Source organism: Leptosomus discolor, chromosome 9 (assembly GCF_034619465.1).
Source record: "Leptosomus discolor isolate bLepDis1 chromosome 9, bLepDis1.hap2, whole genome shotgun sequence".
Classification (NCBI taxonomy): Eukaryota; Metazoa; Chordata; class Aves; order Leptosomiformes; family Leptosomidae; genus Leptosomus; species Leptosomus discolor.
Genome location: NC_141399.1, coordinates 20,185,308 through 20,212,562, shown reverse-complemented (window position 1 = coordinate 20,212,562; position 27,255 = coordinate 20,185,308). Strand labels below are relative to the sequence as shown.

At 43.6% G+C, this 27,255-nt stretch overlaps 1 protein-coding gene across 7 annotated transcripts in view; it reads left to right on the top strand.

The window, feature by feature from the left end:
* RBM6 (RNA binding motif protein 6) overlaps positions 1–27,255 on the top strand; it is a 63,267-nt gene that overhangs the window by 10,171 nt on the left and 25,841 nt on the right. For all 7 annotated transcript variants that reach the window (XR_015183788.1, XM_086470565.1, XM_086470566.1 and 4 more), the window contains exons 5-6: positions 15–84; positions 12,614–12,687. Coding sequence is in view for 6 of the 7 variants with exons in the window: in XM_086470565.1 (XP_086326691.1) it covers positions 15–84; positions 12,614–12,687 (144 nt within the window). In the remaining variant the exon portion in view is untranslated. The remainder of the gene's footprint in view (positions 1–14; positions 85–12,613; positions 12,688–27,255) is intronic.

Genomic DNA, 27,255 nt, shown 5'->3' with positions numbered 1-27,255 from the left:
TGGTTTTCCTGTAGATTCTCAACGCTTTCCGAGGGCCTGATGGGACACCTGTGAAGGACTTGCGACTGAAAGATTACAGTTCAGGTGAGAATGCTTTTCCAGTGCTTCCAGTTTCATGTTTACAAAAGGATGGTTTTTTCACACCAATACTCACTCAGGCAGTTTAGTTAAAGTCTTTGGTGCCATAATTGCAGGTATTTTTGAATGAAAATGCCCAGTGAGTTTTGTAGTTTGTCCTCTTGTCTTCAAAACTGATGGCTGTGCTCACTGCTACTTCAGAGGTAAAGCATGTGCCCTGGTGCCTCTAGAGAGACATAGGAGCAGCAGGAAAAACAGTAAGGCTGTTCTGATAGCCATCAAGAGTACAGCCAATACTGACATGAGACAGCAGGTTAATTCCTCAATAGACATTTTAAATTATTAAATCCTTTTGGATCGTTCAGCATCTTGTTTCTGAGATGATCTTACTGCGGAACATGTCCTGCACAAATAGTGTCTTCAGGAAACCTGGTACATCCTAACATTTCTTCAGTAACATGAAACTGTTACACTTCTTACATACGAAGACAGGTTAAAAAAAGAAAAAGTAAGTTCTATAAGCAAATATCCAAATAATGGGTCTGGATGCTCTTCCTCATTCAAAGAATAAAGTTCTGCTGTACTTCTGATCAGTATGTATAGGATTCTGAAGAAAGAAATACTTTACAAGGCTGCTTTGTGAGAAAGTTGTACTGGAACAAAGATGTCCGATGGTAGGAAATGCAGGGTGAGTCCTGGGGATTGGTTTGGATAATACTGATAGGAAATACCTGGAAACCATGGTGGGTTTTTTTGGTTTTGTGGGTTTTTTTGTGTTTGGTGTTGTTTTTTTTTCTCTTCCAAAAAAATCCTAGGAAAGCAGATGCTTCTACCTTCATCAGTGCTTTTTCTTATTACCAGTATGGGTTGCATGTGAAGCAGCTGGAGTTCTTGTCTTCCTCTATGTTCAGTAGCTGGGGAGAGAAACTGGGGCAGTTGGGTATTTCTCAAGTATATTTTTGTTTCTGGAAGCTGTCAAAGGAGATTTCACAACCTTCTCGTGAACCCTTGAACTAAAGAACACCCTTGTGTCACATAATCTGGTCTGGCCCGACAAGCAGGCCTTAAGGGGCACAGTCGATCTTTCTTACTTCCTTTCCTCTTTTCTAAGCATAGTACAGTGTGGCTGTCATCACCCGTACAATATCGACTGCAACCCAGTAATTACAACATACTCGGTTTTTGCTTGTGCTCATGTGATTTGTCTGTTGTTTTTTTTTTCTTTCTGAAATGCATCACTTTTCAGTAATAAATCAGCTTGAACTGGAAATCTCTTTGTAAGTCTCCTCTCGTGTATGTATTTAGGACTTACTGCCCTTGTTAGAGAACTATTGTCTCCTCCTTCCCATTCCCCATTTCAAAGGCTACTCAGGATGAGACACAGTGTCTGAAGTTACGTGTAGAAACTGTAGTATCTGCTGGTGGTTGCTTGTAATATGAGGGCTGCAGTATTCTGCTGTCTCTCTAGAAGCTGCATTCTGTTTCAGTCTGTCTCCCCAGCTGCAAAGTTGTTGTTTTTTAGTTTTTCTGGCAATTGTGAGGAGGGAAAGAATGAAGTTAAAATTAGCTCATATTTTATGAGCTATTTAAAGCTGTTGTTTAATCCTGTCCGGTCAACATTGGTAATTTAAGCAGTGTAGCATTATTCTAGGTTATGTGGATGCTCCAAAGACTTTGTTTTGCATTATGTCCTGAGGCTGCAAATGCAGCTGCTAATTTGAACAGCTTTCTGATCCTTCTTACGCAAGATGGGTATGTCTAGGACAATAACAGCTTCCTGAATTGTGAAAACAACTTCTTGAAATGGGGTAACTAGAAGCTGTAGTCAATTTAATCCAGAGTTTCACATTAGGTCATCCTAAAGAGAAAAGTGTGAAATTGAATTCATATTAACTTCTGAAAAGCTAAGCCTCTGTGAAACTAGAGGCCAGTCATGGGCTAAACAATGCTTTTACGATGGGGTGTGTTTGTAAATATTCATAAGAATTAACAGCAAACTTGCTGGATTGCTAATGTCTTTTGGATACACCTGGGCCCACTGGCTGCATTGCTGTACCAGCTCAATGGGCCAGCGGCAGCCTGTCTCAGAAGAGTGCGTGCTAAGACTGTCTGAGTGGGTTGTGTATTTTTGAGTGCTGTCCAGAAATGTTAAAAAAACCATTAATCATGAGTATACATGTTGAACACGTTTGAGAGAAGAATGTCTGCAGCTGTTGGAGAACTGTAACAACCATAACAAATAGCATGCAATTAACTCGAAATAAGTGAGGTTCAGATCAGTTTCACAAAAAGATAACACTTATCATAAAGCTTATCTCAGCAGCTTCAACGTGATGATTCCATTCTATGATCTTCCACCAGACTCTTTCTGTTTTGGGGGAAAACATATGGTTGATTTTTCTTGGAAAAAAAGCAGCTTGACTCCTTTATAAAGCCCTTTCTTTTTACATACTGCCTGTATGCTAAGGGAAGCATATTTTCACTGACAGTTGTGCTGAGCATGAAACTCTGTTCTTAATATACCTGGTGTGATTTTGGTATGCATTCAAGCTGTTTATTCTTTATATTGTTTTGTCTCTGAAGCCCACAGACTGAAATGGTAGCTAGATTTTAAACAAGGTAGTGACAGGAGAGACCTTAAGAAGTGGCAGAGTAGTTCTATTTAAATCAAAAAGGCAGATATTTACAGACAATGATAAAATATCGAAGTCAGACTTTATAGTATTACCCTACACAACATTAACTTGTAATTTCCATCAGTTAGATTTTGACTTGATGCCTGTATCTTTAGACTGAAAGTATCAGATTCCATTTGTGAGGGAAAGAGAACTTCTTCCAACATAATGTGTAAGCCTTCACAGAACTAAGTGTATTAGATAGTTGCTTATCTTTCAGCTTGCTTTTTCAAGTGTGTTTGGTCATGTCTGTTCAATTAATCATTACAAAGAATAAACCCTGAGGTGATCGTGGAATCGTTTCAAAGACCATCGGCTGCTCTAGCCTGCAGTATCTCCCAGTGCCTCATGCAGATGTACTGCTGCTTTGGGAGATACTGGCTATGATGACTTGTCAGCAGCCCTCTGAGAAGGGGTTGTCAGTAACAGCTTGTGAGCTCCCCCTGTCCCATCTGAAGGTACTTACTCCTGCTCACTGGGGTCAGGGCTTTCATGTGGCTTTACAGTGTGGGTCTCCCTCTGTGGAGCCATTAGTGCAGTGTGTGACAGTGCCAGGCTACTTGTGGCAAGGTGTCTGTCACTTTCCCGTTACTGTCCTTGCGCTTGTGTTGGTGCTGACTGCTAGGAACTTGAAACTGATACCTTTTGACCTTCAAGGAATTTACCATCTACACACCTTGTCCTGGTTTTGATTTTTATCATATTTTAAACTTATCTCCTGCCTGATTCTCATCAAGCTTTATTTCTACTTTCCTGAGTACTGTCAAACATAAGCAGAGTCTAAGATATCATCTTGAGTGTCTGATGTGCACAGGACTCTTTGGCTGAACACACACATATGCCCTGGAGAAGAACGCACACAGAGCTATCTTTATCTTAAAGGGCTGCTTATGATGAGTTGCTCACCCTTGAAAGATGCTGCAATGATGTCCAAGTAATAAGTGAAAACATGAAGCGTACTCAGAACCCTCTGTTCAAATTGTTCTCCTGGATGCAGTCTGCAGTGGGACAAGCTCAGAACCTGTGTTTTCCAACCAGGATTCATGTTAGGGTTAGTACAAGCAGTTGGGAAAAGCTCTTCAGGGAAAGTGAGCCTGAGAAATTGCTGGCAGGCCACAAGGCTTTTCTAGCTTACTCTACAAGCCCGTCTGGGGAACGAGAGGAATTTTTGCTGAGCTGGGAGAGCCTGGTGGAGAATGAACACGCTGACTGAGATGGAGGGCAGCATGCGCAGAGCGGAGCTCTGTGAAGTGGACCTGGAGGGACCAGGTGAGCTGGGTTGCTCCACCAGAAGGAGCAGTGAGGTCTACCCCATCCCCTTTATGTACCCTCTAAGTTAGTGCAGCACTTCAAAAATGGGTAGATTTGGGTTTGTTAACCCTCTTCTGACCCTTCTGAATACTCACTTTTGAACCCTGGGTGGAGGATGTGGGCATGCAGTGCTGCACCCCTGAGAAGCAAAGCACCCGTGGAAATGGGATGACAAGCAGGGGAGGAGCGCTCTGAAGAACAGTAATGCTTGGGGCCAGAGGGATGTCCACATGGATACGGGGGGATGATGCTAAAGGACAGGCGTGCTCCTGTGGTGGAGTTACATGCAGGAAATGTAGTGTAACCTGAAAATTTGACTAACCTAGCAGCTACTTAATGACAGCTGCCTGCTCCAATTTGAAAAGCTTTTGTTTTGGCAAATACTATTGGCACCAAATGTACTTTATTGCTTGCTTAGCCACCTTCTTGCATTTATTTTTTGTTTAATTTCTTCAGACCTGGCCTTTATGTGGTGCTTGGAACTGCCCCCCTTATCTTTCCCTTTGTTAAACTTAAACTGCCTTGGCCAAGTCCTAGAAGAAACTGGATTGTCTTGCTTGTTCTCAGTAAGCTCTGCCCCATTGGTGCCCTGTTAAATATTAATGAGCCCCTTAGATAAACTTTAAAAGGTGATTTTTGTGTTTGTGTGTGGGTTTTTTTTTTTTTTTTTTTCCAAGTGTGGTCCGTCTTCTGTATCAGAACAGTGAATTATTGGTTTCAGGAATATTTCAGGAAGCTGCTGAAATTTAAAATTGTATTCTTTAGAGTTGTCCTTAAAAATCGTAGTCTGAGGTCCAGAAGTTTACAATTCATGATGGAAAAATTGATAGATACTTTTGAGTTGTGCACCTCTCCATACTAGAGATGAGTTCTCCATTTTCCATGGCTGGGCTGCATCCTAGGGCAGTGAGATCTCCTCTCCCTTAAAGCCCAGCTCCTGTTGTGGTAGCAGGCATATCTGTGCATTTGTCTGGCCCACATATAACTGAGTCTTAGTTCCCTCACTGTAGCTGTATGCGTGGGTGGAGTTTGGGCTAGTAATGCTCTTGGAGGTCGGAAGTGCTGGTGAAATGCTGTGCTTGCCCTCGGCTCCTGCATGCCACAGGTACTGTTGTGCTGCAGTGTCCAGCCTTAGGTAGGGCTGGAGAGCTGAGCTGCTGCTCTGCATGGGGAGGGTATGTTTCTGGAAGTGTGCAGCAGAACTGTGCTAAACTGAGACCTTTTGTTTCCTTTCAGGAGTGATGCAGTGTTCTTGGGGAAACACCTCTGAAGGCTGGATTTGTGGCCAGCTAGTGGCTTCCTCACAAAGAGTCTTGGCACAAACCCTGTGGAGTTTGATTAGGAGTAGATCCCACAAGGGCTTACATTCTTTGGTTTGGTACAAAGAACATGCTGTGGGTTGATGTGAGATGTCTCTAATACACGCTGTGGCGCAGAGGTGCATCTTGGCTGTTGTGCTAATTATACAGAAGACAAGTTGGCTCACCATCAAGGCTGGTGCTAATTTTGTGGCTGGTGCCACAAAAAGAATAATCTGTTGCTGTGTTTAGTGCTTTGCACAGTGAAGATTGTGAGGCATGCTCTACTGCATCAGCCACAAATAAGGGCATGCAGATCTTGGGCACCTGCTGAGAGCTGAATGATCACCCACGAGCTCACAAGATGCTGTAGCACATGCGGAGCTTCCTCTAGAGGCATGACCAGATCACCTGCTCGTCACCAGAGTTCTTCAGTCTGCAGGGGCTTACCTTTCAGAAGCTGGGGAAATATCTTCAGCGCTGATCTGCGTGAAGCAATTGATTCTTGTTTGTAGTCAGAATAGCCTGACAAGGACTAAAAGGGCAGTTAGTTGGAATTAGTCCATGGTCATCAATACCGATCCTTGCCAGTTTTCCCAGCTGTGTGGGCGGTAGGCTTTTGGCTAGTCTTGTTTGATTTCAGGGCAGTAGTGCATTGTCTCTTCGATGCAAAAGGCGTTCTTGCCCATCTTTCCTCATCTGTGATGTGGTGGCTTAGGAAAAAGGAAGTACAAATCTGTTTTAAGTCAGGGTTTGTGGCAGTGATCAGACTTGGTTCAGGGTTATAAGGCCTGTTCAACAGCAAAAGCAACAAACACATTAATTTGTAAAACATACAGCCTTTTTGACACGTAGAATCCTTTGCTCTCTAACCATTTTTACAAATGTGTTCACCCTTTTTGCATGTCCAGCACAAAGCTTCAAGGCTTTTCACAGTGTACTGGCATTATTGCATTGATTGCTTTTCTGAATCATGTGTGCTAAATGACAGATCATATGTCCTGGAGGCCAGGTTCACATTAGCAGCGCTTTAAATCCAAAGTCCCATCTGTAACACCTTCTCGGGTTATGCAGCTTCCAGTCCTCTCATGGAGTTTTGTAATGGCCCCAGCCTTCCTTGGATTCCAGGTTTCTGTACAAATATAATGTGATACTTTTTCTTTAATAAAGCTACGGTGTGTACAAAATTAGTGTTGTGGGGTTTTCCCTCTTTTCCTCTGTGCTGCTGTACAAACTGCCTTCCTTCTGGGCTAAGAAGTGTTGACAGCCGTTTGGGGCTCTGACTGTTGTAGTTCCCGTGGTTTATGAAGCTGCCTGTGTCTGCCTTTGAAGGCACCTCAGGCAGATCCTTTCTGTGTCTTGTCCTTCTGAATGGAGGGAGGAGGATGGAGTGTAGTGCTCTACCTTTCAGAATATAGCTGTGTTGCATATGCTGTGGTTTCAGTGCGGTTCTCTTGTGCAGTGCTGTCGTGAATGAGTGTGTTAAGAGTGTAGGGTTTTTATATGGAGGGACAGTATGAAGTGACAGGCCTTTTCCCAGCAGCCAGGTGTAGCTTGTAAATGCTCGGCCTTTGAACGGAATTGGGGATATGGCTTGTTGCAGATTGTCCTGTTTAGTATTCAACAGCAAGCTTTTCTGGTAGAGCTCTTCAGCTTTAGTAGCTCTGAAGACCAATTTATCTGTCCTGTAAAAGAAATCTGACAAATTTATGGATGCTTAGAATTCACCAGCTGGTATTGAGGGTGCTCTCAGTTCTGGCTTCTGAGCTTGTGTTAGCATAGATAGATTGCTGCTGTTCCCTGCCATGTTGCAAGGGTGCCCTCCAAGTTTTCAGACTGTGTGGACAGCTTTATTCTCTCTGCTCACCACGGAAGGCACTACGCTGTTGCCCATCCTCACTGCAATGGCAGGACTCACTGCATAATACAGATACAGCCACTGTGGTGCATGTTCAGGAGCTCCTGGCTTCCTGGAAGCATCGTCTGTATTATGCTTGCTAATAATAGTACACCATAATAGCATAGAGATACAGAGAAAGCCCTGTGTTTTCCAGTATTTTCTTGTGATGAGGTATTTACTCTTTAGCACGGAAGACCTACATCTGCATCTTTCCTTGGAGAAAACAGAAAAAATTGTGCATGGGGTTATGGGCATATTGCCAAAATTTCCCACAGATGAGACAGCTCTTCCTGTCAAACAAGGAAGAGCAGATTCTCCGAGAACAGCGTGCAAAATCCTGTCTCCGCTACCCAAGCTGTGTAAAGGTCAGTGTGTGAGACTGCAGATTCCTTCAAGGGATGTGGAAGTCCTTCATATGCGCTCCATACTTTATGCATAGTTGCCTTTGAAGTAACAGAACTTTCTTCTCTGACATGGATGAAACTCTGTAGAGGATTTCCCCACCTGCACTCTGCTCTGCCATGCTGCCTCTGGAGAGAGCATGCAGCAAGAATGCCTTGCTTCAGCAGGCTAGCCATGGCTCTGCTTTAATGTGCTATCTCTTGAGTCCTAGAAGTGCCCAAAACTGCAGATGCTCTTCTTCTGTGGTAGTTCTGTCTCATCCTACAAGAAAAAACATAAATGAAGTGTTGTTGGGGTGGTTGAGGAGCTTTCTGTCTACGGAGATGCCATCATTATCATCTTCTGCCCTCAGGCTGCTTGACCCTGTCTGGCAGATGCAGGGACCTCCGCTACATTCACATATGGCCCAGCTGTCCAGGTTAGCATAGTGTCTTTTGGCAACTTTCTACACAGAGTTACTTAACAGAAGGCCGTCTTCTTACCTTCCAGGCCAGAGGAGAGAGAATATGTTCATACTGCACCACAGCAGACGGGTTTTGTAGCAGTTGTTTTTGAGAAGGCAGGTGACACTTTACCACGGACTTAAATGTGTAGACGTGGTGCTTAGGAGCATGGTTTAGTGGTGGACTTGGCAGTGTTAGGTTAACGGTTGAACTCGATGATCTTAAAGGCCTTTTTCAACATAAATGATTCTATGATAAGGTTACCTAATGTCTTAAGCTTGTAGGGGAGGACAGTAACATGCCTTACTGCATGCTCATTCCTAGAATCCAGGAGCTGGATCATCTCTTGAGTTGGATGCCTTTGTCATGTTGCCATCATGCCTCCTTTCCAAAAGTATCTTTGGTTTGTCATAGGCAGGGCTGCTGTAGTTATGTGATCTTTTCATTTGGCCTCCTAAAATTCCAGAGATATTTTTTTGGTGTCTTCACACTGCTTACAGCCCCTATCAGAACAACATTATGGTTTTCCTTTATTTAGATCTTTGACATAACAAACTATCATAAAGTAACACATTACTATGTGTCAGTTGTTCAGTAGAAACTGTGTGTGTATAGAAACAAGTCTTATTTTAAAGCCCAAGTCTTTGATATTTTTATTGAAGCCAAGGAACAGTAGTTTTAAGTCAGGCTTTCAGGATTTTTAGCCAAACCATGGCATACTAACAGGGACCTGCTGTTTGTTGTCAAATTTCACTTCACTAAAACACATCTGTTTCAGAGGCAAAATATGCCTTATTCATATGTTTGCAGAGCAGCTTCCTGCAGCTCTCAATATGTTCTTACTCTGAAGTATTAAGCAATCATGCTCATTTTCAGTGCAGAAAACAACTGAGCATGCTTTGGGAACATTCATAAAGGATCGTGTATACAAGCATTGGAGGACTGTTCTTGTTGGGAAGTTTATTTGGACAGTGTAACTATGCTGCAGCGTACTCAGAGGTTGCATGGGGGGAATACTAATTTCTTTCCTTTTTGACGGAGTCTGTGTTGATCACATATACTTCTGCCAAAAACATAAAGCACTTCTTACTCCATTCTACTTTTTTGTGGGTCCTGAAACTGTAATATTGTACTAATCAGTAAGTGAAGGATCAAATTAAGAAGATCCCAGGATTTCTATTTTCATGTGACACCTTGCATATGAATTTAGGCCACCTTGAGTCGAAAAAACCCACGCTGTAGTCTTCAGCAGTCATTTTGCTTTGCTGGTTTGATCTCTTTGGTTTTACTATCACGACCTGAAGAATACTAGTGGGTGTCTGAGAGCTCTCATTCACAGGGGAGGACAGCTTACCTTGGGATGTCTGTTGAACCAATTCCTGCCATTAGGTGCCTGGCCCTATGCCTCTGTCAAAATCTCCTGCCCTGCTTCTGGTAACAGCAGGTAAATTGCTGTGTTCTGACAGGCAAACTGTGTGAAGGCTTCAGAAATAAAAATACACAAGCTCAGCAGCTGCTACACAAAGAGCTGAACCAGCCTTGCAGAAGAGGCACAACAGTTGGTGACAGGAGCCACTATAGCTGCTTCTCCTTAAGAACCAGCTTCAATTCACTTGGTTTTGTTTTAAGCATTGTGCTCTGGGATTTTGGAAAAAAATCAGCAAAGATTACGCTTTGAAGGTGCTCTATAGCAGTGCTGTTGCACAGGCCTCCATTTCAGTGGCCTTTCCATCATGGTCTAAAATGGAAGGACGCTCTGGTGAAGCTGGGAACAGAGGGACAGAGCAGGGGTGCCAAGCTGATGTTACTCTGTAGTTCTCACATACTGAGCCTGCTTGACAGATCTATGCAAAGGGCTGGATCTGGAGGCAGGGGAAAGTGTTAAGCCCCAGCAGATCTTCATCAGTGGTTTGGAGTGGAACAGCGGCTCCAGGCTGCTCTGTTCTTGCATCACTACTTCAGGGCTGGCTGGCTGTGCAAGGACAGCTCCTAGTGAATTGCAGAACGCTGTGTCCGTCTGCATCCTGACTGCAAGAGCTGAACATCTGGCCTGAAGCTGCTTTTTGGCAGGATATGGGGCTACAGTTTCTGGTTTTGGTTCTCATTGTACATGTTACTGCAGCTATATGCTTATTAGCGGGGTTCAGTCTGGTGAGGCAGGGCAGAGGTAAGAAAGTGCAGAAGTGGTGTCTTCCCCTTAGCTGCCTCCCTGTACTGCTTGGAACAATCCTGTAGTGTGCATTCCTCCAAGTGTCTCATCATTTGTGTCTACATATAACATTCAGTGTTGCACTCTCAGTTTTGTCATGCTGGATTAAATCCATGTCTAAACCACTCATTCACTTCACCAAGAGCAGGATGTAAACCGCCTCTCATCATAGGGCAAATAGAGTGAAAACTTCTGCAAGCTTGCTTTCTGTCTCTCAGGAGACCCCCTGTGTCCTATGCATGTGGAAGTAAGACAGCACTCTGATCCTGGCTTGGTGATTACAGCAGCTTTCAAAAATCCTCTCCATGAAGGGGAGTCAGGAGCCTTACAGTCTGACAAATATCATTCATGTAGCCCTTTTCTAAACAGGAGGGAAAGCAGTGCCTCGAGTTCTGGATTTGAATATGACTTTAAAATGTACTATGTGAGCCTGCACGCTGTGCCATGAAGTAGCAGAGGTGTCTGGCCAGAATGCAAAACAGTCTCCCAGCAAGGGGCAGCACTGCTCCTGGAGAGCAGCTCTCTTCTGCAGAGAGAACTGCTTCATTTTCAAAATGTGATTTAATGTGGCTGGAGCTGCAGAGCAGAATGGGTGCTATGGGAACAGCTGGGTGAATTTGGTTCTGTTGATCCTGCCAGCTGAAACCATACCTCTAGTTCCAGGTGCCCGCTTCATGTAAGAATATCAAGTGGCTTTAGCTGCATTCCACCACAGATGGCATGCTGCTGGCCTGCGGCTTTCACTGAGCTGAACAGCACCCAGATTGATGAATTTCCCTCTAGTGTAATTACATTGACTAAAATAATAGGTGGAAGGGGAATAAATTCCTGTGTGATGTAGAAGAGGAGCTAGATTCGAATTGGAGTCTCGTTATAAAGGCAAATGTGCAAAGTCAGGATTGTGTTTTTAGAACAGTGTGCAAAGAGCTGCCAGAATAAAATAAAGATCAGTAGGGTTTGATGATGAAACAGTTTTGTATGGCCTTGTCTCTGGTGTGGTTAAGTACAAAGATGGTAAAGAAATAGAGAAGGAAAAGCTGGAGAGTGCAGCAGATGTTCTTTGGTGTAGGCTTGGGGGAGATGGGGGCTGTTTTCCAGCAGACTGGAGTGCCTTGTCTGAAAGAAGTGTGCATGGAGTTACCTTCCTGTGGAAGGTGAGGGGCTGAAGTAATGGGAACCAGATATATACCTGGTTTGAAGATGCTGGTGTTAATATGTACATCTTTAGGAGAGGAGACAGGCTCTTCACCAGGACAGCTAGGTGCCTAAAATGGTACAATCCACACGCAGGCTGGCTTTCTGCTTGCTCCTAACCAGCCAAAAGAGCAGCAGGAGGAGGGAGCAAGCCTTTCCTCTCACTGTTTGTCCATGTAGAAGCATCTCAGCCCATGATTATCTGGAAAGCACTGTTTTGGAGTGAGATGGCCTTGGTATGTGAAGGGTAAGGTTGTGACTTTAGGTTGTTCCTCAACACTTCAGTTCTTGGAGATAGTTTCAACATCAAGGATGGCTCTTAGGATGGCATTAGTTTCTGTAGCGTTCATGCTGCATTTCACTGTGGGGCATAACATTTCAGCACAGGTAGCTGAAGTACACAGTTGAATCAGTGGGTGCCTTCTACCACTGACTGAGGTGACAGCTTTCCAAGGAGTAAGAAGAAGAAAGACTCTCCAGTTTCTTGCATCTAAACTTGAGCTCCCACACCGTTTTGTTATGTGTGCGGTAACAGCTATACCAAAGTGAGAAAGTTTGAGTTCTCATTCCTGCTCTGCTGCACTTTTTCATGATACAAGGGCCTGGACTTCAAAAGTAAGCAGGTGTTGAAGGAAAAAAGCAAAGGCAAAGGCATCATGTTAGTTCTTTCTGAAATACTGCCCAATTAAAATGCTGGCTATTCATGTAAAATACATTTGCAGCAAGATACTTCAAAAGGACTTACCAAATTTGCTTTGGAGAGCACTGCCTCTAAGGTAGCACAGAATGTGAAACTAGCAATGGAAAATCACTATGCCTTTAAAAAAACCCAAAGGAATTATTTCTTCCCCTAAGGAAGGGTGTGCCTGTCACTGGGTTGTGTAAGGGGAAGTGGGAACACTGTACTATTAACATTCATGATAAACTGCACAGTTAATCATCATCCAGCTAGTCCCTGATTTTTCTCCTTTTCATTCTGGAGTAGAGGGGGGGTGGTTAGAGGGTTTGTCATTGGAGGGAAAGGGAAATTGAATATTTAATGTGGCTTTCTTTATGACAAGGCACTAACATAACTCCCGTCTGTATTTAAATGCTGTCCCCAGGTTACGACTATGGCTATGTCTGCGTGGAGTTTTCACTCTTGGAAGAGGCCATCGGATGCATGGAAGCCAACCAGGTTGCTTTACACTTCGGTCAATGCTGCTAGAAGATTTTTAAATTTTTTTTTGGTGGGGTGGAGGAAAGCCAATGAGGTTTTTTTAACCATTCAAACGAAGATCTGTTCTTGTATAATACACAACACTGCGGTTTAAATGTTGTTTCCAGAAACTTATAAAAGGCTTAGAAATGCTAGTGTGAAAGAACTGCTGGACACCAAATGGCCTGCCCTCCTCCCTAGTGTATGTCTGCACACTGGCTAGAGTCAGAGGCTGGTGACTGACAGACTCCTAATGCAGATTTTGGCCCTGATGCTTTTGTACTCACATCGAAATCCAGTCGGAAAGAGCTGTGCTAGCTTTAAAAGCTTCCTCCGGCTGTGCATGCACACACACATACATATGTGACTGTAGGTGAAGCCTCAGGTATGCAGCTCTAAGTCAACTATGATTTGCACGCTCCACTTTTCTGTATGCCTTGCGTGTAGGAGAGATTCTTAATTGTGCATCTCCCCCATATCTGTCCTGTCCTCTGGCAAGCTTGAGCTGCAAACATGAGGACCACCCTACGTGCAGTTGTGCCTGGTAAATCTGAACGTTTACAGCCCTTAAAAGTGCAAAATGGCTTAAATCACCACTGAATAAGTACCCAAGGGGAGCCTTTATCTCTGACGTGGTATTTGAGGCTAGAGCTGTTGACCACCATACAAGAGCAAGATGCATAAAATTCCTTAGATAAAACATAGATTCCCATCTCGCACCACCCTCCCTTTGCCTTGGAACTGCAGGTGATGGATCATGCAAGAAAAACCACTAAACAATGGATCCCCCTTTCTTCACTACATCCCTTAAGTCTCTTCTCTGCTGCCTTCTTCCTCCTAATTTGCCTGAGTAAGAATCCATATCAATTATATAAAGCCTTTTTACCTGAATCCCGAGTCTCGCTGCCATGGGAGGAGAGTCATGAGTCAGATTCAGAGCTGTGTGTCTTCAAAAATGTCCTTACGGTTAATGAGTCTTCACAGCTGGGGTTTCAGAGGTCCCACTAAGCGCTTGCATTTGCCTCTATTTTCAGTTACAGAGGTATTGCAGCTTACAAAAATGTTTTACAGAAATAATTCTGTTGCTGGGAAAGAGCCTGGCACAATCCCACCCGGGGTGGTGATGGGGAGCACAGAGAGAGAAGGCACCAGAATTAATTATTACTTTTACCATCAGTGACAAATTTTATTTCCCCTTCAGTTGCTACAATTCCCAGTTTATTTTGTTGTCACTGGGGAATCTGTAATTAAGTATGACACTCCTTTTAACCAAATGCCTCTCCATATTCTTTCCACAATTCTGCTCACTGGAGATAATGTCTCCCTATGTGAGAGCAATTCCCAGATAGTCGGGAATTTGGGAATTCCTCTTTTTCCTGTTGTTGATGCCTGCTCTGCCCATTCTCCTGGTTGGAGCATCCCTATATACTTGGAGAGGTGATTCACTTGATTTGGTCCATTGCTGCAGCAAAGAGCCTGTAAGCACCAGTCCTTAAACTGAACTGGGTGCCTAGAGGTGCCCAGTAGATGAAGGGCACACATGCACTTGAAGAAGTTCTGGCTGGCATTCAACTGCCACTTACATTGATCCTCCCCAGCAGCAGTTGTCGCAGGCCTTCGGGCTGAGTAATTTTTTACTGTGTTTCTCTTCCAACATTCAGGCAGGGTGCTGCCAGAACACTGCTAGTGGTGGGGGTAATGGTCCCAACTGTGCACTCTGCCTGGGATATGTTAAAAACAGACAAGGTATGAACACTTCCAGTTTTCCTTTCTGCTCTACATGGCTCTGTGTGTGTGCAGAGGGAACCTGGAAGATGGAGTGGTTGGAGGGGGTTCATCTTCAAAGCCTGCTTGTGCCAATCTTCACTATGTTTTAGTAGAGCTACAGTAGTTTGTAATTAGTGAAGCAAGAAATGTGCTTTTTGGGGTGGCCCAAAATTGGTCAGGAGAGTTGTAACCTCTGGATTGTCCCATGTAAGTTGACTTCCCTAATTTGCTCTTGATTGAACACGAAAAAAAGGCCTTCTAATTATTTACATTTTAGAAATCTTACTACTACTTTTTTTTTTTTTTATCTGACCTGCTGCAAGGGAGGGAGCTGACTTTTAAGTTCTCGGTAAAAGCCAAATAGAGATATTCAGAAAGGGAGTTAGGCAATTCAGTTGTCCTTAGACAATACATATCCTATTTTAATATCTTCCAGGGTAGAGTTGTAAGATCATCTCCTTAGGTTGAGAATTAATCTGCATTTTTACAAGCTGCAAAAACCAAAACCTGTGTTAACTAAGATGTAGATTGTTTGATAGTTCAGTTATTTTCAGAAGATTTTCAGCTATCCCTGTCAAATTCAGTCACTTGTGAGAGCATAAATAACAAAACAGTGTCAGCCCACAGTGACATCCCAGTCCTTCACTAGTCAACCTGCCTCCTTCTCAGTCATCTGTAGGCTGGGAATAAATAGCTTATGCAGAGATAGAGTTTTTGGATGTTGTTTAACGCCTGTTTAACTGTCCCTGCCTGAACAACAATTTGCTACATCCCTTATATTGTGTAATTCTTATATATGTGAAATCCTTTCGTTTTACTCAGCACAGACCAGCACTCACTTAAGATCATTCCCAAATTTGCTAACTACAGATTTACCAGGTCCAACTCCCTCCATTCAGTATCTCTAGCATGTGTATGTGGCCGCTGAGATTTGAGGGGGCTTTCTGTTAAGTACGTAGTGATAAGGAAACATCAATCTTCTATATTGCCCTAATTTTGTAGGAGGGTTTCATTCCACTTTTATTAATTGCAGCACCTAAAGTAACAAAAATGCCCCCCTTATTAATTGTTTTGCTTTGTTGATTGTTGCGTTGACAATTTATTACTGCTTAAGGGTCCCATGTAACGTATGTGAAACATGATGGATTGCCATTACTGCTAGTGCAGAGGTGGTGGGTGGCAGGTTTGGCTGAGCCAGGCGCTGGCTGCCAGCTCTCCTGCTGTCTTTGGGAGGCTCTTTGCCCTGGTAGGGCAGATAGGCTCTTGAGCTGTTTTGCAGAACCTGGGTGCAGCCCTTATTGCAGCCTGATGGTTGGTGATGCTCCTGTTGGTCTTTAGTTACAAGCTTGACTTTTATGAGAGGAGACCTCTTTTCTCTCTGTGATAGGCTGCTTTTCTGTTGGGAGAGACAGGTATTTTGAATGGAAAATGGACTTTTTGTCTGTGAAGTTACATGGTTTATCCTAAATATTCTTCCCTTCTTTATTCTCATTTTTGAAAGGTTGTAGTGTGGTGTGGTATTTGTCTTACTGCATTTTCTTTGCATTCAGGCTTTGTGTGGCTCCTGGTGTAGTAATGTTCTTGTCTGGGAGCACCAGACTGGCTTCTTGGAGGCAACTTCGGGAATACATCCCGTGGCTCTTGTTCTGCATGTGCATTGGGATCTCTTTGCGCTCCTCCTTCATCTGCAGAAGAAACACACATAATAAGCTTGTTATCGTGTGCAAGAAAATCAGGTGGGAGATGGAGTACCCTTTGCATACTATTGCATATCTTAAAGGCAAGTAAAGGAGGAGAAATGGAGAGAGCCGGTGTCTACTACCTGGATATTTTACTGTTTTCACTGAGGTAGAGCTGATTGTTATATACACGGAAGCAGAAGGGCTTTTTTTAAGCTTAGGAGCAAATTATTAGTCTTGATGCTATGTAGTGTTGTCTCCAAATCCTCTCAGGCCTCAAACTTAGCGACACTGGCAGCATGAATATTTCCTAGCTTTTGTTGCTAGTAACTAACATCTTTGTAATCCTTTCCTCCTGTTTCTTAAGGAAGAGGGCAAAAATGGGAGAGCTATAGCATGAACTTTTAAAAATAGGTACTTCATAAATTATTGTGGAAGTCTTCAGGCATGTGCTAGAGCAGTTGTTCCAAGACTTGCTCTTGTGCCTTCCTGCACTGAGGCCAGCACTTTTCAGAGGGCAGTTTTCCCTGCAGTGTTGTGCAGTCCTGGTTCAGCTTGCTGAGCACAGTGATTCCTCCCTTCCCTACTTGTTTCCTACTGGAGAGGGTAAGAGAGATTCTTACTCGATTTTGTGAGTGCTCACTTTACTTAAGCACGTCCTACCACTGTGCAACTGGAAGCATCAGCTGTGTGTTTCTCCTGCTCTGAGCCTGTCCCATTTTATCCATTCACTGCAGTGCTTTTCTGCATGTAGTGTGAACATAGCTTCTGGTACAGATCAGACTTCACAGGCTTTTCACTGTAGCTGTTGGTGTTAAAATCCACAAGATGCTGTGACAAGCAGGCAGAGCCTAGAACTTTCTGTCCTGAAAACATTTGCAGTAACCAGTCGCAACTCTGTGTGGCTTCACAGTTAAATACAGAAGGAGCTTGTGGTAATCCTGAGAATGCGTCTGCTCTGGTGACTTGTAGACTTGAGGTATTTATTGAAGCCTGTGGTGCAAGGAGTGTGTTGCAATTTGTAAGAGAAAATGTGTGTCCAAACATCAAAAATAATTGTTTTCCTTTTGGTAGGATATGTTGAGTTGTGGAGTCTGACATTTTTTTCTAGAATCTGCAAAATGCCCACTGTAATGGAAGGTGCCACCTGCCTCAAGTGTATTTTCATGAGCTGTCTGGTATCCATCATTTACTCTCTTGACAATGTCACTCTATCTCTTTAGCTTTAACCTGCAGTTGAAGGTGATGATGACAATCAAGTGTGTCCACAAATACACTGAAGTCTGTTTGCGTGTTAGGCTAAGAGTACTGGAGATGACCTTGCTTTTAATGTGTCCTCCTTGGATTATCAGCTAACATTGTCTTTTGCTTATTTATTGTATACTAGATGTGTGGATTTTGCTCAAGATGTATCATTAGAACACATTTTTTTCTGCGTTAAACCTGTCCTGCTTTTGACTGTGTGGGTTTCTAGAATTACCTTTTGGAGCCTTCCACTTTGAGTGTGTGTATAGAGAGAGGAAAGGCTTGTATACCTAGGCAGTGTTTCTTCTATAAACATCCTAATAATTTGGGAAACATGCACATTATGGAGTATTTTTTATGATCCGAGTGCCTATGGAAAGTTCTCTTCATAGGCTGCCTTGTAGTCAGATGAGTGGATTTGCAAGCAGCAGAGCTGATTTGGGGGGTTTTTGTGTCTGATTCAGTGTGTGACCTTGTCATGAGCTCACCGTGGTCTTTCATCACTGAGGCTTGAAATGTTGAGTCAATCATTTGTTCATTCCCGCTTGTGTCTCACTAATCACTGCATCGTACCGTCATTTAATTGGAGTTGTAAGCCTCTGAGGTCAGTATGGAAGTCTGCAGTGGGAGGCTCCTAGTGCTGGGCAGATGCTTGCCTGTGAATAAGCAGTCAGATCTGCCTGTGATGACCTGTGACAGGGCTGGGTGCATGGGTGTACATGTGTATATCCTGCAGTGATGTTGTGATAAATGCACTGTCTGCTTTTCTATTCGGAAGGACTGACGTAATCTCTGCGTGCTATAGAGACCTTCCTTGTGCAGGGAAGGATGTCTTTTGTTGTGAAGTGTAGCTGCCAAAAGATTCTGATACTGAAAATACTTCTCTGGACCTTCTTCTCTTCTGTCATCTCAATATCTTCTGTCATCTCAACTGTTCAAGTGTGTGAATCCTCTTAGTCTCTCTTCCTGTGGCACAGGAGGTCGTAAGAGATCTGCCAAAAACTTCACACACTCTTCCTTCAGCCAGTGGTAGCTGCCCATCAATGTGTTTTTTTCTAGCCCTACCCAGATAAAAGAAATACAACCTTTTTCTTGGCAGCTCTCTCCTGCCTTGCCTCAGGAAGCAAACCATGCTAACAACATATTTTAAAATAAGTGAGCTTTTAACAGGAAGAGTTGTGAAGTTGCATCTTCTTGCTCTGCTTGTGTGACCCCAGCTTGCCATGTCCCTCTACCTCCCTGCTGTTATTCCAAAATCCTGTCCTCCTTTTTTCCTTCCTCTTTTTTCCCTTCAGCCTCACCTTACCCTTGTGATGAGGATTGTGTGCATTTGCTGCTGCTGAACTGCTGCTCTGTAGTGGGTTTGTCCCAGAGGACATCTTCTGGGTAGGCTGCTTGGAACATGTAGCAGATGCGTAAGCAGGACTTCCTTAGTATCTCTGGTTGCTGCTGGGGGTGTATGGCCTATCAGGGTTATCTCAGGACTCAAATATTGCTGTACATTGCAGTATTACGTATTCTGTGTGCTGAAGTTCACTTGGGCTGCTGTATAAATAGGTTGTTCTACATAAAGCATCCCTCCCTACCCTTCTCTGAAATGAAACTGCTCTACCTCTGGCCCCTGGGCATTTATGTTCTGGTTATGGGTTTGTTGGGATTTTTTGCTGGTTGACATTAACAAATCTGTGTAATGATGTATCTCTGAAACATCCATTCTTTCCCTGTAGATCTCAAATGCTGTGTTAATCAAGTGTTTTACTGTTGGGATAGATGTTCTATTTACAATACCGGGAGGTTGAGCTGGCGAATGTTAAGAAATAATTGTGATTTCCTGAAATTTGTTTAAATAACTTGATCCATGAATGATTGCCAAGATAAGTCTGCAGTCCTCCCTGGCTGATTGATCGTATTATGTGATATACCAGTACTTGCAGTGCATCACTCACTCCTGTTGGGTACCGCATGCCGCCATGCAGCATCAAAAGGTGCATGGGGGTGGATACTCCCTGCACTGGTGGCTCAAAGTGAGGAACCACTGTTGGGCAGCTGGACCTTTGGTCATGCCTGGCATGGCTGTTGTGAAAATGGGGGTACTTGAAAACTTTTGCTTGTGAATATGAAGTGAAACATGTATCACAGATAAGTCTGCTCTCTGCATCTTCTATAGGGCTAAAGTTGTCTTGTAGAGCACTCTTTGGCAGAGCAAAACTGAAGAAAGAGCTTTGTTGCAGTCATTGTCAACATGTGAAATGTTTTCCTGAGTGACATGGCGCCTGGCACACTCATGCTTTGAATTCGTTTGTAGGTGAGATTTGGCCTTGAGCTAGAAAGGATTTGAAGTAGTCCTTGGATGCAGGATACAGATGCTACCCTGTCTGTGTTGCTATCAGGGCCTCTCCTCTTAACATGTTAATGGAACAGTTGTGTGGCAAAGAGGAAATCTTAGTCACAGAGGCTATGTATAGGTGCAGTTTCACCTTTAAACGAAGAGCAATTTTTTACTGCTGACTGCTCTTACTCACAGACTGTATGTTTTTAATTGTGTTTACATTCATGATTGATTTGTTTTCTATGAAGATCTGTAGAAACTCTAAATATATTCTTGTGTAACCATTTGGAAGGTGTTTGCCGTTGTAGTATCAAAGTGCTTCAAAGAAGTATGGTAAATCAGCTGTAGGACAGATAGTGTGTTGCCACAACTGGTAGGTTGTGTATGTGGTCAGACGGTGATTTTGGATTAAGATGTAAAATCCATTGATCAAGCTCCTATATGAAAGTTAGTAGGAATAATGGTGCTAATTTGCTTTGATGCTTTTGAAGTCATACTTTAAGTAAGCTGGTGACTTACAGAACTGCAGATGCACTATCAGAAATTCCCTCTGTACTCTTGGAAGTGTATGGTGCTGATGATATGACTGAAGTTACTTAAAGGAGACACAGAGGCAGTGAGAGGGAAATGTCTGTATGGATTCAGTTTACATGAATAAAGACATCTGGATGAGCACACCATAACTTCCCTTTCCAGAGCAAGACCGTTTTCTGTCACCATTTTGCGTTTGCACAAGACTTGTCATTGTGAATGAGAAGGCAGTCCTTCTCACCCCAATCCCAGCAATGTCGAGGGGAACACCTGATGCGTTTTACAAGCATGAGAGCCAGATTATAGTCCTAAGACTCCACCTGGACTGTTTTGACAAGCGGGAGCACACCAAAATGTTGTTGCAGTTTTCACTTGATGAGTCGTTTTTGTTAGCTACAGCATCAGAACTGTTCATTCATTCTTTTACGCCATCTCAACGGTGGCTGCTTTTCCATTCCTTGATGCGCTGTTGATGTTGGATTGCTGGGACAGGAAGGTAAAAGGTTGAGTCTAGTTGCTGAAAAAAAATGTCAAACTGCACACTCCCTGGGATTAAGGGAGGCAGAAGCACTGTTTCCTTTTCTTAGAAGACCGATGGTCTGCCTGCTTTTCTGCAGAAACTATGTGGGTTTTTTGCATAATTATGGTTATGATAGTGTGAGAGAGATGGAATTCCCTTCAGATGTGGATTTTAGTCTGTTTTCTTCCCAGTTGAGTATGTGTTGGACCTTTTCAATGCAAATCACGGAAGTTTGGCTGCCTTGAATTGGGGTACATTCAAAAAGAGTACCTTGAATTTTGCCATTTTTTGCTTGGGTTATGACACTCACACAAGTAAATTCAGATGTTTCAATTTTGAAGATGCAAGATCAAAGCTAGGGCAGTCAGCAACTTTTATTTGTGAATTTCTGTTTCCATTTGACTGTAACTGGGCTGTTAATGTTCTTAACTAGAAATGAAACATGATTACAGTGGAAAATGGGGGCTGGCATGCATGAGTGGACTATTGTATCATTATCCATCAATCATAGGCAACAGGGAAACAGGTGTTTAACATGGAAGGACACACAGTTATTATCCGCCCCATTCCCCTGCAAGCCACAGGGCACCTTCAGGACTCTTATTAAAGCTTTAATACCTACAGAGATCACAAGAAACGCTGTATGCTACAGGATCAAAGATCAGGAGTGTTGTTGTCGTTCTGCATCTGTGTAGGACAAGAAAACATGTTAGGTGGAAGAGCACTGAGGGTGCTGGCAGACAATGGCCCTCTGCACTTTGAGGAAAGGCACAGACTTCCCCTGATCCTGTCTTGTTTCAGAGGGGCAGAATTTCTTCTTGCATCATATCTGGCAACCTGTTTAACCCAACATGTGCGAATGGGACAGCAACTGAGAAGTCATCAGTACCACTGTGTGAGCAGCTTACTGACTCTTTGGCTACGATCGCTCCCAGAAGAGGGGAATGGGGAAAATCCTGAAGCCTTTTTGTACAAGGAGACACAGGAGGGAGGTGGAAAGTCCTTCCTGGCTTCTGCAGCAACAGAAGCTCTACAATGTGTGGTTGACTTGTTGCAGTGCAGTGTCTGATGTAAAGTAGCATTCTGCCTTAAGGTTTGTTTTGCTTTGCTGCTGCACTGTGTGTGGGTGTTGACAACTACCAGGTGTTGCATCCCTACCAGGTGTTGCATCCGAGTGTCCTCCAGCATCTCCATCACTTCAGGCCACCTATAAGTTCAGTTAGTTTCTGGGTCTTTTCCTTTCAGCAGAGAGGCTGTCCTGCAGGGAGCTTGCCCAAGCAGTGCCTGCAGAGAAAGCATTGTCAATGAAGGCTTTGAGTGCTTAACTCAGTGGGTGCAGAAGTGAGTTTTGAAGCATGTCTGGGGGAGCTTCTGGACTGGTCTCTTCCCTGTTTACAGTTGGTGTGTTCTTAGTGAACATTTGCTGTTGCGCAGGATGTCCTGTACTCTGGTCACCATGCAGGTCAAGATGTGTTGAAATTGGTCTGTAATCCTGTGCTTACATGCTCCAGTCAAAGGACACGCTTTTCTTTGTGATGGGATCTTTAAATGCTTAATCAAATATGCTGAATTGTCTAGGAATAAATTCACCCCTTTAAGGCAGAGCTTTCCAGCATGACTTTTTTCCAGCATGATTTTGCGTTGGGATTGCTCTTTAGTGTTTTGATATTGTGCTTCAAATCTATGAGCAAGGAGCTGGGCCTTTCTTCATTGTTCTCCTAGCTTCCTTATGGCCGTTGCTAATTGTAAGGTACCCCTGGGGCAAATGCACAGGAAGGTCCTGGGGTGGATTAGTGCATTGTGCTAACATGCTTAATCTTTATATTGCTTAACAACGTTATGGGATGAGATGACCTTTGAGGAAGAAGGTGGCCATATAGTAAGAGTATTGAGAAATATGCCCAGGCACTAGAACAGCGGTTTGGAGGGAGAAGGGAAATTCCTGTGTTGGGAGCAAAGGAAGTCTTTGAAGCAGCTGTTGTTCAAACACAGATTCCAGGCAATAGACCATGAAGAATCAGAAAGGAATATAGATAAGGCAGAGCCACATGGGCCCTTCCCTAGAGCTATCTATGAATATGTTAAATATTTAAGTACTCTTAAGTTTTGATAGTTTTAAGTATACTTCTCAAATAGAGGATTCAATGATTCATACTTTCTTGGGCATGAGAACAAGTGTTTGATTTGCATGACCTTCTTAGCTCACCCCATAATAAGTCCTTAACCATTCATGCTTCTCTTTGGCTGTGGAATGGGAGCGCAGCCAGTAACACCAGAACACAGCACTTGTCCCCCTTGGAGCTGTTACCACCTGGTGCCCTGAGACCATCCCTGTCTGAACTCTAGAAATCCTCTTCTGACCCCTTCGTACTGTATTGGAAAGGCTTTCATTTTAAAATATCCACATTTTTCCAGTGATCCTATAATGCTAATCTGCAAAGGTGCCCTCTTCAGAGGGGTGAGGGAAGCTGGAGGTTAGAATTAGCTGGAGAGGGAGACACTAGGGCTTTCAGTGGCAGGGGAAAGGTCCACTTTGCTTCACTGGATCAAAGAAAACTTTCAGATGTGTTGAAATCTCCTTAAAGGGTGAAATGCAGAAGCCATCCTACCACCCAAAGCTGGCCCTAGAGCATGTGAAGTCCTAGGCACATTGTGTGTTTTCTCAGACTGCGACACATCACTGTTATCCTTCCTGGAGCCGTAACTGGGAGCTTGCCTGTACTGCCTGTTTTGGTGGCGTTCTCAGAGCAGGACTGAGTGTGCTGGCAAGTGAAGCAAATACTGTGTTTAAAAGATAAGCACTTTGAGAATTCTAACTTGGAAATTAATTGGAGTTCAGGCAATAAAATGTAGAGAGCTGGCACAGTCTGAAAAGCAATTTCTGTGTATATTTGTGAAAAGGATGTCAGTGGGGGGAGGTGAGTTGTAGAAAGATACTGGGGCTTGCTTAAAAAGAGTATGGCTGGTATCCAGGGAATTTAGAAATCGTAGGAAGAAAACTGGAGGTGTCTCAGCAGGCTAGATGGGGTGTCTGTGGAAATAAGGTACTTAAAGCATGCAGACTGGCACCTTCTGCTAAAGGACAAATGACTTGGATAACCAGGCAGAAAGGGAGGCCTGAGGAGGGCTGTCTGGGAGCAAGTAGAAATGGAAACTTGTGTGTTGTGGTGGATGGTCCCAGTGCAAATGAATAATGGGGTTTGTATGAAAGGAGTTTGAAAAAGATGCACTGAGTGCTATCTGGGATAAAATAATCCTTATATAGCATCTTAATCCATTATATTTAGCTACTACATCTTGAGGACTCTGTAAGTTATCCTCCTAATGCCTCAATTCTGTGTTAGTGCCCATTTTGTTTAACATGCCCATCTGTGATGTGCCTGAAGTTATGTTTTGTTAACTCAGGATTGATGATGACATCTTTGGGGTCTCAGTCTCAGGCCTCCTCTGACCTTGAAGACTATGAGCCCTAAGCGTGCCCTGCTGGTTGGCATGAGGTTGCTGTTGAAACAAATGCCTTACTGCTAAATGTTTCCAGGTGATGCCGTGTGCTCTTCAGCTCCATAGCATTGCTCATGGCCAGGAGCCAAACATCCTCCTTTCCAGGTGACCACAATGTTTATGCAAGATTCATCTCAGTGTTAGTCTTGATAGAGGTCTGTTATGATAATACACAGCAAGGTTGTTTGGATCCACTTGGTGATATAACCATTCCTCAGGGTTCCACCACTTGTCAGACCATCATTTTCACCCCCTATATCTTGAATCTTCTACCTTGGCTGCCAGCTATTCAGCAGTAGAATATGGGATGCTGATAGATCAGGCCAATAAAAAGAAATTGCTGAGCTGCAAATGGTTAGGGAGCTGGAGAAGGGAGCTGAGAGCCTTGAGGAAAGTCCCACTACACTAGGAATTCGCTTGTAGTTACTGTTCCTGTGGGAAATGCTAGATTGCTGCAGTACCCTGCAGCAGGCTGGTTTGCTCTCATTTCTTCATCTCTCCATGTCACGCTCTGTTTTCTAAATGTTTAGTTACAGGTGGATTGTGGTTTGTGGGTTCACAGCTTTTCTCATCTGCTTTTTGTCAAAGGTAAGCAGATGTACTGCCTGTTGTTCTGTAGAGTTGAGTCCCTTGTACAGCAGCTGCCAAGGAGCTCAGAGATAAAAACTTCAGCATATCAAAAAAACGGGATGAGAAGCCAGTTTCTGTGTCTGAGATGATCTTGTTTTGAAATATATTTAGCTGGTCTCTTATTCTCGCAGGTGTCTTGGTGTTGGCCCTCTGCTCTGTCCCTGGAAGCTGCTGCCTCCAGAATTCCATGACCAGATGGGGATGTGTGGATTAGAGGGACCTTTGGTGTTTGTTCCTGTCTGTGTGCTTTATCTGAAGATAAATACCTTAAGGGAGAGAGCCTTGTGCTCTCCCTGCCAGCTTCCCTCCAGCCTCTGTACAGAGATGAGAACCATGCCCATGAAATAGGATGTGATTATGCAATTCATATTCTGTTGCAGTTGGGGTTGTTGAATGTGCATTTATAATCCATACTCACATAGGAGAAAAACCTGAAAGCAGTCTGATTTGCGGTTACAATTAGATAAAACCTGACTTCTTCTGTCAGCTGCTTGTCTCCCTGTGCTGTGCTGTCCAGTGCATTTGGAGGCCAGGACTGGAAAATACCCTGAGAATGGTGAGAGCTCGCTGATCTAGGAAGTGCTGCTGGGACCATGGTTCCCTCTGCATTCCCAGGCTGCCTCCTGGGGTACTATCTCAGGCTCCCCAAGGCAATAAACATTAGTCAGTCAGTTAAAATTATTTTTAAATGATGGATGTGTAATACTTTTTGAATGACCATCCTAGTTATAGTAAATACGCATGAGGGCTGAGTTAACATCACGTAAATGAGGTTAATTCTGGTATTTTAATGCAACTGCTTTGCTCTGCTGCCTGTAAGCATTCTTTTGTCATAATCTTCATATGCAATTTTATATCTGTTTGCAAATTATATTTTCAGTTCTCTTTAACATGTGGAACCATGTCAGTCTTCTGACTTGGTTATTACTCAGCAAGAAGGATACCAGAGCCTTTCAGTTCATGGCATAGATATTTTCCATTTAATCAAACTATGAACAGTGTAAGGAAATAATTAGCTGAACTGGTGTTTGGTTTTGTGCACGAGCCAGCTGCTGGAGAAGATCTGAATATGGTTCACTTGTGGTGCTACTCTGTGGTTGTAGCCAAGGAGAAAACTTTGTCTTACTAATCCTTGTGGATCTGAGGGCTCCAGAGCTGAGCCTTGGTTCTGTTCCAGAAATTACCTGCACTGCACCAGGTGTGTCATCTGTAAAAGCTGAGACTGACAATTGCTATTCCACTGAGTCAGGTGCTCATGGCCTTTCTTGTGACAAGGGACAGCGGCATGCAGTTACCATCCCACTGGAAGAGCCAGAGCACACTTTCTCCACAGCAATCCACAGCGTTGCTGGTTGCTACATCCGCATCCCCATGTGGTTTGACAGCCCCTATAGTAGCTGCTGAAGCATGACCCATGGGGTGGAATACTTGAAGAACTGTCAGCTCGTTGTTGAGAGAGATTTTACTGAAGGTTTTAATGTTTGGACAAATTCAGTTAAAGCAGAAGCCTGGTTTTATTTGAGGGAGTGTACCGTGCTCCAAAAGCTCTCCACATTTCAAATTTTCTAGGTCACTCTTGGATGCTCTCGTTTATTTTCAGAGAAACAGTCAGTGAAAACTTTGACATTGATGATTTGTATTCTTCTGTTGTCTCAGTCTTGGAGAGCAAAGAGATACTTTTTTGGCAAGTTCTCCCCCTCCTCAACCCCCAGTCATCATCATTAGAAGGCTGTCAACAAGCATGAAAAATACTAGCATGCCAGCTGTAAATGCTAATTGACAGGTAAGCAGCTGAAGTGGGTGACTTGTGCCATGCCTGACCTGCAGCAGCCTGTCCCTCAACCCTGTCAGTAACTGTGTTGCTTCCCTGGGAAGTGTGATCAAAGTGATCTGTGCTCGTGTACCTGCACTACTCAGTGGCATGCACAACTTCTTCTGCCCATGTGAGTTAGCTGTGCTTTGTTCAGAGCAGGAGGTGAGTTCTTTCCTTGCTAAAATGGTACCTTGCTAAAGTGATACGATTGCAAAGAGGTTAAACTAGACATGACTTAAAATGAACCTCGTGAGTGGGCATTACCTGTGTTAGGAATGTGGTCTGGTTTACCTTTACCATTTAGATCTTACTGATACTCTTTTAATGTTTCTGGTTTAACTGCCTTTGGGGACAAAGAGCTTGGAAACTGTTCTAGTAAAACTGGAGTTTTTGTTGCCAAAGCCTTATGCTCAGCTGACACACAGTCTCCAAAGCACTTCTGGAAGGATTTCATCACCTGTGGATATCATGGCTAAGGGATTTTCCCTTTTTTTTAATCACTCTTAAAGTAAGCAGTTCTTGCGGTGTTTGT